The sequence below is a fragment of the Dermacentor andersoni genome, chromosome 6 (assembly GCF_023375885.2).
Source record: "Dermacentor andersoni chromosome 6, qqDerAnde1_hic_scaffold, whole genome shotgun sequence".
In the NCBI taxonomy this organism is placed as follows: domain Eukaryota; kingdom Metazoa; phylum Arthropoda; class Arachnida; order Ixodida; family Ixodidae; genus Dermacentor; species Dermacentor andersoni.
The window spans coordinates 41,741,548-41,755,923 of NC_092819.1; the positions used below are offsets into that span (position 1 = coordinate 41,741,548).

The following is a 14,376-nucleotide window of genomic DNA, read 5'->3' on the forward strand; positions in this document are numbered from 1 at the left end:
AATGCTACGCTACTCAATAAAGAAGAGTGTCAATGTCATGTTAAGCTTAATACTCGTATTGGTGGACCAAGCCCTTGCATACAACCGAGTGAACATGTATAAATAACGTAGGAAAGCAAGAAAACGTGCATTAATTAATTAATTAATTAATTAATGGAGAAGAGGTGCCATCAGAGATTGCCTACCTAAAATAAACTACAAAGCGCAGTTTCAATCAGAGAGATTTGTTTCAAGGGCAAGAAACGACGGCATGCACGCCTGTTACAGAATGATGAAAGACCTACTTCGTTTACTCGGCTCACGGAACGTGCAAATCAAACGTCCGGGGGGCGCAGCGCCCTTTCAGTTGTCCCACCTGTCGCCGATGGCCTCTCGCAGCCGAAGCTCGAGGCGCTTGTTGAGGTACAGCACCGCGTTGTACGTGTAACAGGGCGTGCGGCCCACGTACAACTCCCCTCGCGTGTCGTTTGCAGCGCAAGCCTTCTCCCCTTCCAATACGTGCGAGGCTCGGCTCGATATGAGCACCGCTTCGGAACGCATGGCCTCGCGCATCGCCTTCGGTGTCAGGATGCGTCGAATCGGCAGCACGGACGCATGATGCTGCGCCATGCGCCACACGCGCTGGTACGAAGGGTCTTGAGAGCCCTGCATACCGGGTTAAAATGACTGCAGTCGAGTCGAGAGCTAACCCTAGCACAGAGAACTCGTTCTTCCTTTCCTTCTCACTTTCCTTTTCTGTCCGTTTCTCCTTCCCCCAGTGTAGGGTAGCAAACAAAGTGCAGCCTGGTTACTTTTTTCATCTTTCAATTTCTATCTATCTATCTATCTATCTATCTATCTATCTATCTATCTATCTATCTATCTATCTATCTATCTATCTATCTACGTGAACACACGTTAGCGCCCCTCGAAAACTGTGCAGAAGCTGCAGCAAGCGAGTTTGTACACATTCGCAACAGTCCAGGATGGAGATGTTCTCTCACCCTGACGGAAACATGTATGCGCTCCTCGACTTCAACACATTATTTTTTTTCGACTTCGACCTCGTTAATTCCACCAAGTTGTTCTATGCGCTTACATATTGTTCCACCGGCTAAACAGTTGTCTACTATTACGGGGTTATGTTACCACATCTGTATGCGTGGAGAGGCCCTCTTTCTTCACTGCGGCACAGGTGCACGAATCCTCTGACAGCGCGAGTACGGCTTTATGAAGATAATTGTGAGACTATTCTGTCCTATTCACTGTCTTTGCGTGTTCGGTGACGCGCTACATACACAAGTTTTATACACGCGGGGTGGGCGCTCTGCTACCAACTAGGCCCATGTACATCACCTTAAGTAGCCTATTCGCAAGTATTCGCTAAAACATGTTCGACTGCGCAAACGGTGCAACGTGTTCAGCCGCTGTCTAGTGCATGCGTCATTCATTTCCCTCTTGTCACATCAAACAAAAAACGATGATAAAGCTTCGGCATAGTAGCACGTCTGTGATATATGAACACAGTTTGATTGGCCCTTTGATCAGCACAAATGAACATAAATGGTAACTCGCAAGCATTGGTGTTGGTGGTACAAAGTCAGAGTCAATAAAAAAATGGAAGAGAAAAAAAAACTGCGAGCGTACTTTTAATGGAATGCGGTCATCCCAAACGAGCTATTCAGCAAAAGAAAGTCAGTCCGCGACATTTTGTAAGCATTGCAGGGAAGTGGTAACACTCAAAATGGTACAATTTCTCCTGGCTTGCTGAGGACAATCTTAAGTAATGTACTGCGTAGGGCTAAAGTATGAGATATAGGAGTCCAGTGAAGCGCAACCCTTAAATACGACCCTTCTTAATTTTAATTCTTAATTGGTAGAGCACCGCACGCGTAATGCGAAAGACGTGGGATCGTTCCCCACCTGCGGCAAGTTGTTTCATCCACTTTCAATTTCATTAATTTATCATTTCTTTATTTCAGTTAGTAAGTACAAGTAATTTCCCCTGTGTTGTCCTTGGTGTCTTTGTTTGTTAGCTTCTTATGATATGATTAATAAAAATTGGGCCACTCGGTTAACCCCCTTTCTTCTCGTTCCTTCTTTATGGGTCATATTTAGTGATTTCCTTCACTTCCGACGGCACTAGGAGCTGTAATGATTGGTTTGTCACCCTTATGGAAGACACCACTGAGCTTCCCTGCGGCATATACGGCTTCAGGGATGGCCTTCTTGCGATGTCCCGAATGGAGTCGACTCGACCGGCCTCCTTTTTAACCATCATGCTGGCCTTCATCTGTCCCGCGAACGATGTGGCCATCACGATCACCAGCACCCAGAAAGCACCCATCACGATCCGGGCTGGACCAGTCGTGGGTGCTACGGCGGACGCTGCATAGTGTGACGAAGCATCATTGATGAGCGTGACAGTCTTGTGAAGTCGGTGTGGATGGCAGTACAGTGACGTCCAGTTGGCGCAAATGCCAGAAAACCTGCGCCACGCAGGCTTCACACCACCATCATCATCATCGTAATATGGAATGTAAAGGCAGACCTGCCTGGCGAATGCTTAATGACATTAGTTTTGCCAGGGTGTCACTGTAACTCATAGCTCAGAGTCGCGTTGACACTCGCTAAAGAGAACAGCGTTTTGCAAGAAATGCATCAGTGGAGGCGTCACTTTCCGTCTTTGCAACCCAATGATACGAGTATTATTTGTGGTTGAAGGTGTTCTGTCAGCGTCAACGCCGTTCGTCCTGGCAAGTTCAACAAGCTTGTCCTACGTGCGAATACTTTGGGTGGTTGAGCCATTGATTGGCTGACGATAGTTATGGCTTCACAACCTTGCACAGATTCAATGAGACAGTGGAATATAAATTTATTATCGTATGATTTGTAAAGCTTCATACCAGTAGCCAGTACTAAGTAACTTAACTTACCTCATTCCTCTGCCGTCTTATTGAAAGCTCACAGCGAGTGTGAAAGCAAGTGCTAGAAATTTTTTTTCTCATTTAAAGGATTAAGAAGACTTCAGGAATAACCTACTGAATCGTTACAACAAAATAATACGGAGTTTCCAATTTTTCAGACAGAACGACACGAAAACAACGCCTGCGATGCAAATTTTGAATATCTCTGTTACTGCTCATTATTTCGGCTAACATTTCCACAATATCCCAGAGACCAAGCTCATTGATTTTTCGCCACAAAAAATTGCAAAGACGACATGGTGCTCGATACTGTCGATGCAATCAGCGCAAGCACCAGACGCCACTGGCTGCGAGTAGCTTCTTACCTTCGCACAAGAGGTTCGCGATGAGTTCACAAACAGTTTTGTAGAAATCGTAGACCCATGGGTGCTTCTTGTTCACCGTCCTCTTCCGCATGCGGCAGATATGTTTGGTGGACGAAATGACGAGGGCCAAGACCAGAATGGCTCCTAGTACACAAGCCCATACCTGCATGGAATGTTGTCTCTGTATTGTTATATCTAGCCTAATAATGCATTTTCCGTGGCTCCTGAGCTACTGTCCGTCGTGCCATGATTCATTCTTCATGTTTCCAAACAAGTACACGATTCTACAATAGGACTACAGTAGGACTACATTAACGCGACAGGCCCCATGTCGCAGCAAATCCAGTGTCGGCGTCGGCGTACGGCGTGAGCGAAAATTTTCGTATACATTTAGGCATATCTATACGCCACGCCTTGCTATATGAGATGCGGTATATGCGAGTTATAATGCCACACCATTCTATCACTAAAGTTCCTCATACCTTGTCTTACATTCTTGACAAAGTTATTCATCGGAATTTTGAGAATGACAACCAACAAACTAAAATCATGAAACAAAACAGCGACAGCACATGCCTTTCATATTAAATTTTCTCAGATTGAAATATTAAAAGTGCGGAACTATAACAGAAACCTGAAAATTATGCAATTTTTGGTGTGGCTGTGTACTACCTCCGGGGTCGGCCCACGCTAGAGGCCGCGTTCCTACCAGAAAGCTCGCATTCGTGCATAGCGTTCGCCGCCAGTGTTTCCTGCTAAACATTACGGTTACATAAGCTGCAGTTGCCGGGAAGCGTAGGAAGTAGTCAAGGATCTTTGAATGCTATCGCTTTCCACTCTTAAAGGCAAAGCTTAAGCGATCTCTAATTTTTTTTATAATTTCTTTTATTGCGCTTGCAATTATATGAAAACTCCAAGCGCATTTCTGCCATCGACGTCGCCGTGAGGTTCCGTATAAAGTCCAAGGGCGATCAAATCGTCGCCGCGCGCTGTATGCTGTATGTGCGAGTGAAAGCGTGCGAGGGTGATCCGGCGATTGCGGCTCAATCTCGCGCAGGAAAGGGAGTAAAGCGGGTAGGAAGCGCGCCATCTCGCGTCGCGCGCAAGGTTCCGGGGGAAGAGTAGGGAAGGTGCGTTCTACTCCAGGCGGCCGCGCACGCCCGCCCAGCCGCTGTATCTTGAAAGCCATCTGCAACGGGGACAAGGTCCGCCGTTGGTAGGGAGGGAGTTGGGGGGGGGGGGGGGGGAAGGGGTGGTGGTGTTCTACTCTAGGTGGTGCAGGCGGCCCCGCGCGCCCTCTGCATCTTGAAAGCCATCTGCGACGGGGATACAGTCCGCCAAGCGCTGTATTTTCACAGCTTAGATCGCGTTGAAGCTAGACGCAGCACGAAGGTCAGTACGCTCGCTGCTGTTGCCGTGCTCCAGCGTTTTGATAGCGAGTTCCTGCGTTCATCGAGTGATATGTGTTCATGTTTGCTTGTGCGCGCGTGACATCACGTTTGTTAATTTAGTTATCGTGCCTGTGTTTACAAGTTTATACGGCCAATAAAACTACTATCCTTACTTCGTGTATCTCTCTACTAATTTGCTATAGCAATCGATGCTTCGCCTTTCGAGCGAAACTGCAGCTTCTTTCTGCAAGAGTTGAATGAGTAAAAGTAAGCGTATACGTTTTCTACAGCCACGCGGACGGTGATGACAAATGTCTGGACGGTTAACATGAGCATTCGGTTCAGTCAATTGATTTTTTGACGACCAACTCATCGCATTACGTTGAGTGCCTTTGGATAACTTTCTGGCCACACACTAACGGACGACACATGACGAACGCGAAGTGAATGGTCACTGGTACTGATTGATTGATTGATTGATTGATTGATTGATTGATTGATTGATTGATTGATTGATTGATTGATTGATTGATTGATTGATTGATTGATTGATTGATTGATTGATTGATTGATTGATTCCATGGAAGTCTAAAACATCAGTCGAGCGGCTGTAGAAGTATACGTGGGACAAAGAGTCAGCTATTGTCTCAATTCTGATCTGAACATGCCAAGTTGTTACTGAATTACACTACCCAGCTTTATGTATTCATATACTTCGCGTTAAATCAATATGCTACGTGCCTGCCAGCTGAATATGCTAGTCGTGTCGAGGATGCTCTCGTTGTTCCGGCTGAGGCGACCCGCCAAAATCACCAGCTCGATGGGTACGAAGATCTGCGAGCCAAAAGCCACTTTCTCGGCTCCATCACTCGGGTTTATCACAGACAGCGCCACGTCGACTTCCTAAAAGCAAGAGAGAGGGGAGAAACGCTTCTCTTTCGATGTGCGCGCGTACGAAGAAGACAAGCATTAGCGAAGTTCCCACAGCACTGAGCGGGCTAGACGACACGCAGTGTTGGACAACTGTTGGGAAGCCTCGTTTACTTCGTCGCACCAATTATTTTGAAGGCAAAAGTAATCGCTGAAATTGAAAGCAGCATAAATTATCTTGGATAGACACATGTAGATACAATGTGCACCCGATTATGCTTACTGGCACCATTGATGCATTCAGGGTGGCCAGGTATCGAAGTTGCAATTGCTAGCGTCTTATGAACCCATCGCTCTAACAAGCACTAATCGTCATGGCTCAACATGTTGTTCAAGGAAAACAAGTTACAGGGGCTCAGTAGGGCTCACTGGAGATTCATGGATAGCCCTTTTGCATCAGTCAGACAGAACTCAGGTACAGCGCACTCTAATGTCTGTCCCCCTGACAACAAGCTTCGCCAGATGCCTTTCTTGTTATTTTCTTACCTTAAATTTTACGAGGTACTTGATGCCTGTAGTTACTAGCTGAATTCCCACTAATTTCCACTTTGCCTATTCCCTACAGCATATTTTTAGCGACGTACTTTGAGGTATTTTTCAAGGCGCCAGATCCTGTGCCTTAGAATAAATGTTTGCTAAAACAGCCACAAGCATCAATACTACATAACGCGTGATGGCGGTAATTTACTTTCGATCCGTAGAAGGCTCGCAAATGCATGCGAGTCCAACCACTAAATAATTCTGTATATTAAGAAACTGTCTGCCTGTCGTTAGAGGGCAATATGTATTTTGAAACAAGGCTACTAGCTTACTTCTACTTTCTTGCATAACGCACCATAAAAAAATGTGTAGATGTTTTGTTTTTTTTTCAATCTGTAATGACACCACCTTAACACTTCTTTTTAATTTTGCCGTTAGTGTTTCCTTCTTTATCGTTTCTAGTGTCTGCGTTGTGGCATCAATTTTTTAATGTCTAACTATCCATACGTGATCGATTTCTCTTCAAACGTATGGCCAGAAGGGCCTAGTAAAAAAAGCAAACTCTTTCCAACCACTCCGCTGGCTCCTTGAGTGAACAGGCACATAACGACTCTGAAAGACTGAAAGTGTCGCAATCTCTAGTAACGACAAACTTAGGCCCGTGTAAAACCACCCTTTGCTTTTGGTACATTTTGTTTGTTTGTTTTTCTTGTTCATAATACGTACACCGAAAACACTATACACGGGCCTCCAGACGCGCACGAAAAACAGGATAACGAATTACACCAACTTTTGGTGATCTAAATGAAATTAAGACCGCTTGTTCGACAGCTGCATCACGTGTCCTCAATATCAGTTGTTGCAACCAACAAGGGCGTCAAAAACGAGTCAGAGGGCAGTGTCATTAGTAGCCAGGCGCTTGAGAAATATAGGCCTGTCTGGCGTTATCGATAGTGCTCACGAGGGAACGAAAGCAGCACACCACGCGTTCCTCGTTTTCCCATCTCCTTTTCTCCTAAACCGGCCCCATCCGGTTCTCCGAAAAACGACCATCTGCTAGAACGTGGCGGTAATTACGTCGCGCTGGACCATGCCGATGAGCCCCGTCCAGTTGCCGTCCTCCTTCCTCAGGCCCCACAGAGGGTCCCTCGCCTGTATCAGGTCGTATCTGCAAGCAAGAACAGACAAAAACATGCCATCAGTTAGTGGTCACATGCTCATTTGTTAAAAACGGCGCGACTCTAATACATGCACGTGTGTGTCTTCAGTGCAGTGGGTTGGGACTTGTCTAACTGAACTGCGTGCTTGGGCAGGTTATTTTGGCATAGAGAGAGGAGAGAGAAAGAGAGAGAGAGAAAGAAAGCAGAGAATCTAACAAGATTTTGTCAACTTTGCTACCTTACACGCGGGTCAGAAGGTGGGAAAGTGAAATAAGAGAGAGGGAGGAAGAGAACGCATGGGTCTAATTCATCCACACACACTAAGCGGAAATGTCGCGCATCTATGTACAGTCGGCCACTCAAGACCATCTGTTTCATGTACGAGTGGTTATGCTCTTTTAGTGCAACGAACTAAGAAGATACTGATAAGGAGAAACTTAAGTGCTGATACTGATAATACTGCATCATACGATAATCATATAATACTAGTGCATCATTTGCTTGATTCTGCATTCACAAATGAATTTATTTTTAGATTAGTCTAAAGCATTTGACAAAGTTAGTCATCATTTACTACTTTCAAAGCTCGGCCACTTATATCTAGATACTAATGTGCTTAACTGGATTCGAGCTTCCCTTTCTAACCGTACTCAGTCTGTTCCTGCTAATACTGTTGATTCCCCAGTCCAGCCAATGCTATCGGGTGTTCCCGAGGCGTCAGTATTGGGACTCCAGCTTAATTTTCATGAGTGACCTGCCCAACAACATTTCATGAAAGGTTTGCCTATTCGCGGATGACTGTGTCATTTACTGAAAAATTGTTAACTAAGAAGACGCCTTACTCCAGACCGATTTAAATAACACATTTCTCTGATGTCAAACGTGGAACATGGAATTAAACATTTCAAACTACAAATCAATGCGCGCATCTCGCCCCTCATTAGCATGTCCACACTATCATCTTGATAATATGTATCTTGAGTTTGTTTCATCTTACAAATACCTCGGTGTTCATATTTGCAGTAACCTATCATGGAACCATCGTGTAAGGTACGTCATCGCCAAAGCTAACCGTTCATTTGGGTACTTTCGAAGAAAGTTCTATATGGTACCCGCATCGCTTAAAAAGCTTATCTACACCACTTACTTTCGTCCGTCACTTGAATACGCATCATCTATCTGGAATCCCGGTGGCACTGCGCTGATAAATAAAATTTAAAAAGTGAAGAATCGTTCCATTCGCTTTATCTTATTTAATTTTGACCGCACAACCAGTGTTACCATGATGAAGTCAGTGCTTAATCTTCCAGAACTTACCATTCGGCGTAAGATAGCCCGGCTCACTGTTCTTCATAAAATTTACTACCACAACAATCATCTTTGTGAACAGTTTATTAAATCCCTTCCCTTCATATAATCTAGAATTGACCACTTCCAAGAAGTTGATGTTCTTCGTTGCAGAACCGTGACCTATTCACACGCATTTTTACCTCGAAACACCTCCGAATGGGATCACCTGCCAGAAGCAACTACTACTACTGCTACGCGCCTTAAGCGTCTTTTGAATAACATGCTCAACATTGCTTAATTATACGTACTCAATTTGTTCATTTGTTTTTAGCCTGTTTGTTTGTTTTTACTTCTAGATCTTGAAATCACTCTGTTTCTTCTTAGTTACAGCTGTATATTCTTGTATTAATTTGTCGATTATCCACGCTCGTTATTATTATAGTATCAAGTGTTTTTTTTTTTTTTTTACAGTTTTGGTCGGTAATGACCTTCGCCTCTGTAATGTGCAAACCCTGAGGGTGAAGTAAATAGATAAATACTAAGGAGACACTGAAGCGTTAGTTGGTTGACTGTTGTTGTTATTGAAGAATCAGTGCAGTTGTGAGCACTTCAAAAATGACAAGAACAGAGAGAATAGAGAGCGCTTGAGTTTGTTGCTACGGTTGCCTGGGTGCCTATAAGTGCGGCAGCTGCTTCTAAGAAAGAAGAACGATGACAGCTGTGCGCTTTTTCCCCTTTAAGATCTCTTTCTACTGCTAGATAAAGGCTGTAAAATACTTTCCACTGTAAAGTGCTATTAAAATCTATTTCTTTGCACTGGAAACTTTATTACTGCAAAGTGCGCTATACCGCATGCTTGACATTAATCATTCGCCACATAGTTGCTAAGCTTTAGCCCAACAACATACTGTTTCGCTACTGCTAAACCCTAACTGACGCCCGCGGCCATGGCAGAGCAGACAATCTCCAGTACCTCATCCGCATGGATGAGACAACAGCCTTCAGTATTTCGCCGCAGACGCCCTGGATGGGGGCGTCCAGCCCTCCGTGTTTGAAGACGTGGTACGGAGCATACTGCAATAGAAAGTCAGTAATGCTCAGTCTAGTTTTCCGTCAACCAAAGCAATTATCGACTCTTCTCCTTCGTAAAGAAAGTGCGAACGTATTGCACTGAATTCAAATTAGAAGAAACCGCACCAGCTGGGAAGCTGCGTGCAGTTTGGTAGCACGCGTCACACGCTAAAAAAAAGCTAACTTTACGGTAGTTCGTAAGCAATTTACTTTGAATTAACAAGCACATGTCTTAGCACTGAATTGACGAACGCAAATCACAGCAATCGTTGCCCCAATTATCACTGTAGCTCACTGCCCTAGACAACTACGTCGGGCCAAAAGACAATGAAAACAAGGAAAGTCTAAGAAAACTTAACTGTGTTTTTTTTTTAAATCAAATGGTGAAATAAACGAAATATTAAAGCGGACCAAAAGGACAACTTGGCGCCGGTGGTAGGCGAACCCACGTTTTTCACATGACGCGTGCTATGCTCTACCGAATAAATTATGGCTGCCGCTCTTGCTTGCCACTTGGACATTTGTGTATGGGTGTTAGATGTGATCCTGAGAGTGTTAGCCAGCGCCACCCAGACCCATGACGGTGGATGTGGAACGTTCCTTTAGACGCGGGCGCCACGCAGTACGTGAACTTAAGATCAGACGACTGGCCAATAAACCCTTGCCTACTACCTGAATTAAGGCATCAGGGCAGCAAGAGCCTCCGCTAAACAGTTTCGCCCTACTGACAACCTCTTAAAAACAAGTACGAGCTCCTTTCCCGCGCATGGAAGCAGTTAAAGACACTTTATTCGGCTATTAAATTACCTCCATGGTCCCGAATTCACAAAGTATTTCATTCGTTAGTGGTATTCGTCATTGGCCGGCAGTTTCTTCTATTATGTCCAGCATCGGGATTGGCTAAGATTTGCTCTTACGAACAATTTCATCTTAAGAACATTGTGTGAATACGGGCCTTGCTTCGCGGTATGGATCAACATCCCGTCGGCCTTCGTGGTCAGAGTTAGCTTCGACATTCGTAGAATTATAATATGGGCCATAATTATGATTTGTTATTTCCTTACTTATGGGCGATGATGGACGGTGTTTGGCGGTTGGCAACACAAATCGGGCCTAGTTCTAACACTTTTGATGACGTCCATAAGCAATCCGTGATTAAAACGAATTTAATAACCATCTCGTCGCACTTAGGATTTCTCCATAATTTCGATTTTTCAACAGTTCCAACTACAAGGCGGCGTGTCATTTCAAATTTATTTCATAAGATTGCATAAAATATTACAAAGTTTACATACATATACAGCTGGAGGTCCCATGGTTCACAACATTAACACCTCAACGTAGCCCTACGTACGGGACATGTTTAAGCCAGGCATGTAATTGTGAACTAAGCGAAAGTTCCCACATGTATCTTTTATTATTGAAATACGGCAGTTGCTAACCATTTTCTGACCGTCCGTTTTTAAATCAAGTTGCTCTCTTCCGAGTTTGCTGATCTATAATTAAAGTGTCCTCGTGATGTCTGCTGGCCAATAAACCAAGGCCGAATTCACAAAGGTATTCGTTGTTATGTGCTCTTTGGCATTTTCTGACAACATACGCTAATGATGCATCCTGCATCGTTATTAGTTGGCATTTGCTCTTACGAACAATTTTGGCGTAAGTGTCCTTTATGAATATGGGCCCGTTTTCTTCAGATGCCCCAAAACAAATAGCCACTTCGTTTTAAGAAATCAAGCCATAAAGAAAGGCCTGGGAATTACTTATACAGTGAAAGTCCTAGTTGATAAAGTGGGCTATTCATCAGAACCTCTCAAAGAAAGACATCCTTACCTTTCGCTTTGGAATTCACTTATTGATAAATAAACAGCTCTCAGAGACGGGGTCCTCTGTCATTTTCGTCCGCAACGTAAGTCAAGAAGACCCCGGTGAACGTGTGTTTATATAAATATCTTCGATTTCCTCGATACAAAGGCGCCCATAAAACAATCTAGAAATTGCTAGATCGAAAATTGTCTAAAAAAATTTTATTTCACAGTACACTTGAAAGGCACTGTACCCTTCCTTCCTAAAGTTGACACATTCTTGCAAGCGACACCTAATCTCAATGACTTGTCTATCTCTTGACGAACGCATAAAGTGTGCTTCGATCGTGAACTGCTCAACATTAGGTCCGCGAGAAGATGCGGGCGATGCATTTTTTTTTCTATTCATGTGCACCACGTTCGAATCTTTCCAAGTACAGCACAATGGCACGTCGACTTTAGCCCGAGAACATGGCAGACAAGCGTTCAACTAATGCGCCTCACGAGACAATAGCGACATTGCTAGCAATTCGTTACGAGCGCCTCCTCGAAAATATTTGGATTGACCCAAGATGCATACGCAAACACGCCATGTACAAAAGTGATTATACTGTGCCAAAAGAATATCCAGAGAATTGAAAAGCACTTTGCCGTCATTGAAAATGTTCTTTGCCAAGTCTCAAGCGTCCATCTTAAGTTCAGTATTTCAGAATATGCCTTTTAGAAAAGAGAAGATCCTGGAACTATTGTCTCCTGAGTCTGCTATGTGCGAAGTCACAAAAGCGCTACCGCACTTCTTTTGGGGCACCAGGCTGTACGACCGCCTCGTAGTGAACTGAAAAATGAACATTTCCTTGCGTGTGTCTCTCCATAGAGTGAACTTTTCTTATTCTCATCTTTCAGCCCACTTCCCCCTTACCTGGTGCAGGGTAGCCAATCCTTCCTGTCCATCCACTGCAATCTCTCTCTCTCTCTCTCTCTCTCTCTCTCTCTCTCTCTCTCTCTATCTATCTATCTATCTATCTATCTATCTATCTATCTATCTATCTATCTATCTATCTATCTATCAGAATAGCTTTGCGCGGCGGATTGAGAAGTTTCTGTTACTGCTTGCATCACTTTTGTCTCTTAAAAAAGGCGTTGTTAGCCATGCTATATAGAAGGCTTTGGCTATGCGGGAGTCGGCTGCTCCGAGCCTTGTGCGTCAAATGCGCTCTTACGTCCGTCCCGGCTGTGGCAGACACTCTCATCGTATCGTTGCGGCTTTTGAAAGCGTAAATGGTTGAGGAAAGACGGACGCTACCTACCCGCTCGAACACATCTTTTTACTACTTTATTAAAAACAAAACAAAGATAACTAGAGTACTAGCAAGCTACCGTAGCTTTCTAACCTTTCGGTCAAAACCAGAGCATTGAGCAGGTTGTGTTTTGTAACCTCCGTTCCGTTGCACGAAAATAAAGAGATGGCGTATAACGATCTAACGATACCGTAATGTCGTTTGCTGCATGCAAGGTCATTTGAATAAAGTCATCTTTCTGCGGAACGAGTCTCTTCGCGTTAGTGAACTCACCGTGAATTAAATATAAGGCAATGGGCCTCACTTGCTCCGGGTACAAACTAGCGTTGTGCAGGATACGGGGCACTTAGGCAAATTAGATCCCCGCGTTATCTGATATGCACGAAATATAGTTTCGGTAGCTGCGTATGATGGGAGGCACATGCTTGTACTGCAGTTTTTCGTCTGGGGTCCCTTCCAAATCGTTGGAGAATAATGACTCATTGTTATGATCTTGAAACCAAAAGTATATGTTCAGAAAATACGTTTACGCGGCGTTTGCAAAGTGAATAAAAACATGGAAATTTGACAGGTGCAAGTTCGTAACTGCAAACTAGTAGCTACAAACGTAAAGCATACAGATATTTAATGCAAAGAGAAGTTATGAGTTTGACACTGTGCCGATTGCGTCCGTCCGTCCGTCCGTCCGTCACACTTTGGTTCAGCCACCGAACAATGTGACATAAAAAGCGTCCGCGTAATTTCCATACATACGCATTCGTTTCTGAAGAAATAAACGTTGTATGAAAACGAAAATTTGCAGACATAATGAGCGTGTTATGCACACTATCTACACTAAATTACAAAGATCTGAGATCATTGTAAGAGTCCAACAAATTATCATCATCAAATAACAACCATAAAGACGTATTTTTTAAAAGTCCTGTGCAGTAACTATCAATAAAATCAGAGTGAATCTTCAAAAGAATACAGTGGATATAGTGCCCGGAATCTACACGAGGAGCTATAGACGTGGTTGGACACGTGAGGGAGTCATCAGAAATTATCGAAGTCGCACTCATTGGAACGCGCCACAGAGATCACGGAAAGACAAAAAAAGAATATCCCGCTAAATTACGGTAATTACAGCTCGTTAGTCCAAAGATGACCAGAACTTACAACTCAACAAACTTACCGTGAAGCTGCCAATCCTCAGAACTCTCGAGAAGCTGCTGTTGTCAGCGTGAGCCATAACGCAACAGACGCTCGTGCAGAGTGCGCGCACTGGTCACTCCGTTGCGGCTAAGGCATATAGCCGCGACACACAAAGCATTTAATTTTGTGACCAGTACAGTGCACTTGAAAAACATAGCACACATGCCCATTTCGCCTCATCGAGTTGTATCACGAGAAATTTGAATTTCTGAAAATCACATCAAACAGAGAAGGCTATTTGAGTACGCCTCGCCTTCGCCCTTTAAGTGCGTCGATGACTGCCCCGTAAGTGCCATAGAATATATACGATTCATCGTTATCTGATACGGGTTCTTCTCTGCAATGCGTGCGTGCAATCTTTCAGTTTGCATGTGTTTGGTCTGTTTGAATTGTTCGTGCCGTAGCCATGTTGGTGATTCAAAGCCGGCACAGTGTAAGTTCATTTTGACGTTGCAGTGTTCTGCATAAGTGGTCTGAACAAGAAGC

The 14,376-nt window shown here is 44.2% G+C and overlaps 1 protein-coding gene across 1 annotated transcript; it reads right to left on the reverse strand.

Moving 5' to 3' along the window:
• Positions 1-342: 342 nt before the first annotated feature.
• LOC140219058 (glutamate receptor ionotropic, delta-2-like) lies at positions 343-13,927 on the reverse strand. Its single transcript, XM_072288920.1, has 7 exons — positions 13,871-13,927; positions 9,496-9,596; positions 7,150-7,240; positions 5,404-5,565; positions 3,272-3,434; positions 2,150-2,367; positions 343-645 (listed from the first exon to the last, which is right to left on the reverse strand). The coding sequence occupies exons 1-7, from the start codon at positions 13,925-13,927 to the stop codon at positions 343-345; spliced, it is 1,095 nt and encodes a 364-aa protein (XP_072145021.1).
• Between the last annotated feature and the right edge of the window lie 449 nt (positions 13,928-14,376).

Coding starts and splice junctions, on each gene's coding strand:
- LOC140219058 (XM_072288920.1), bottom strand. CDS start 13,927: ATGGCTCACGCTGACAACAGCAGCTTCTCGAGAGTTCTGAGGATTGGC. Junction 9,597..13,870: donor TGAGGATTGGCAGCTTCACG/GTAAGTTTGTTG, acceptor TTTCTATTGCAG/TATGCTCCGTACCACGTCTT. Junction 3,435..5,403: donor CTAGCATATTCAGCTGGCAG/GCACGTAGCATA, acceptor CATTCCATGCAG/GTATGGGCTTGTGTACTAGG.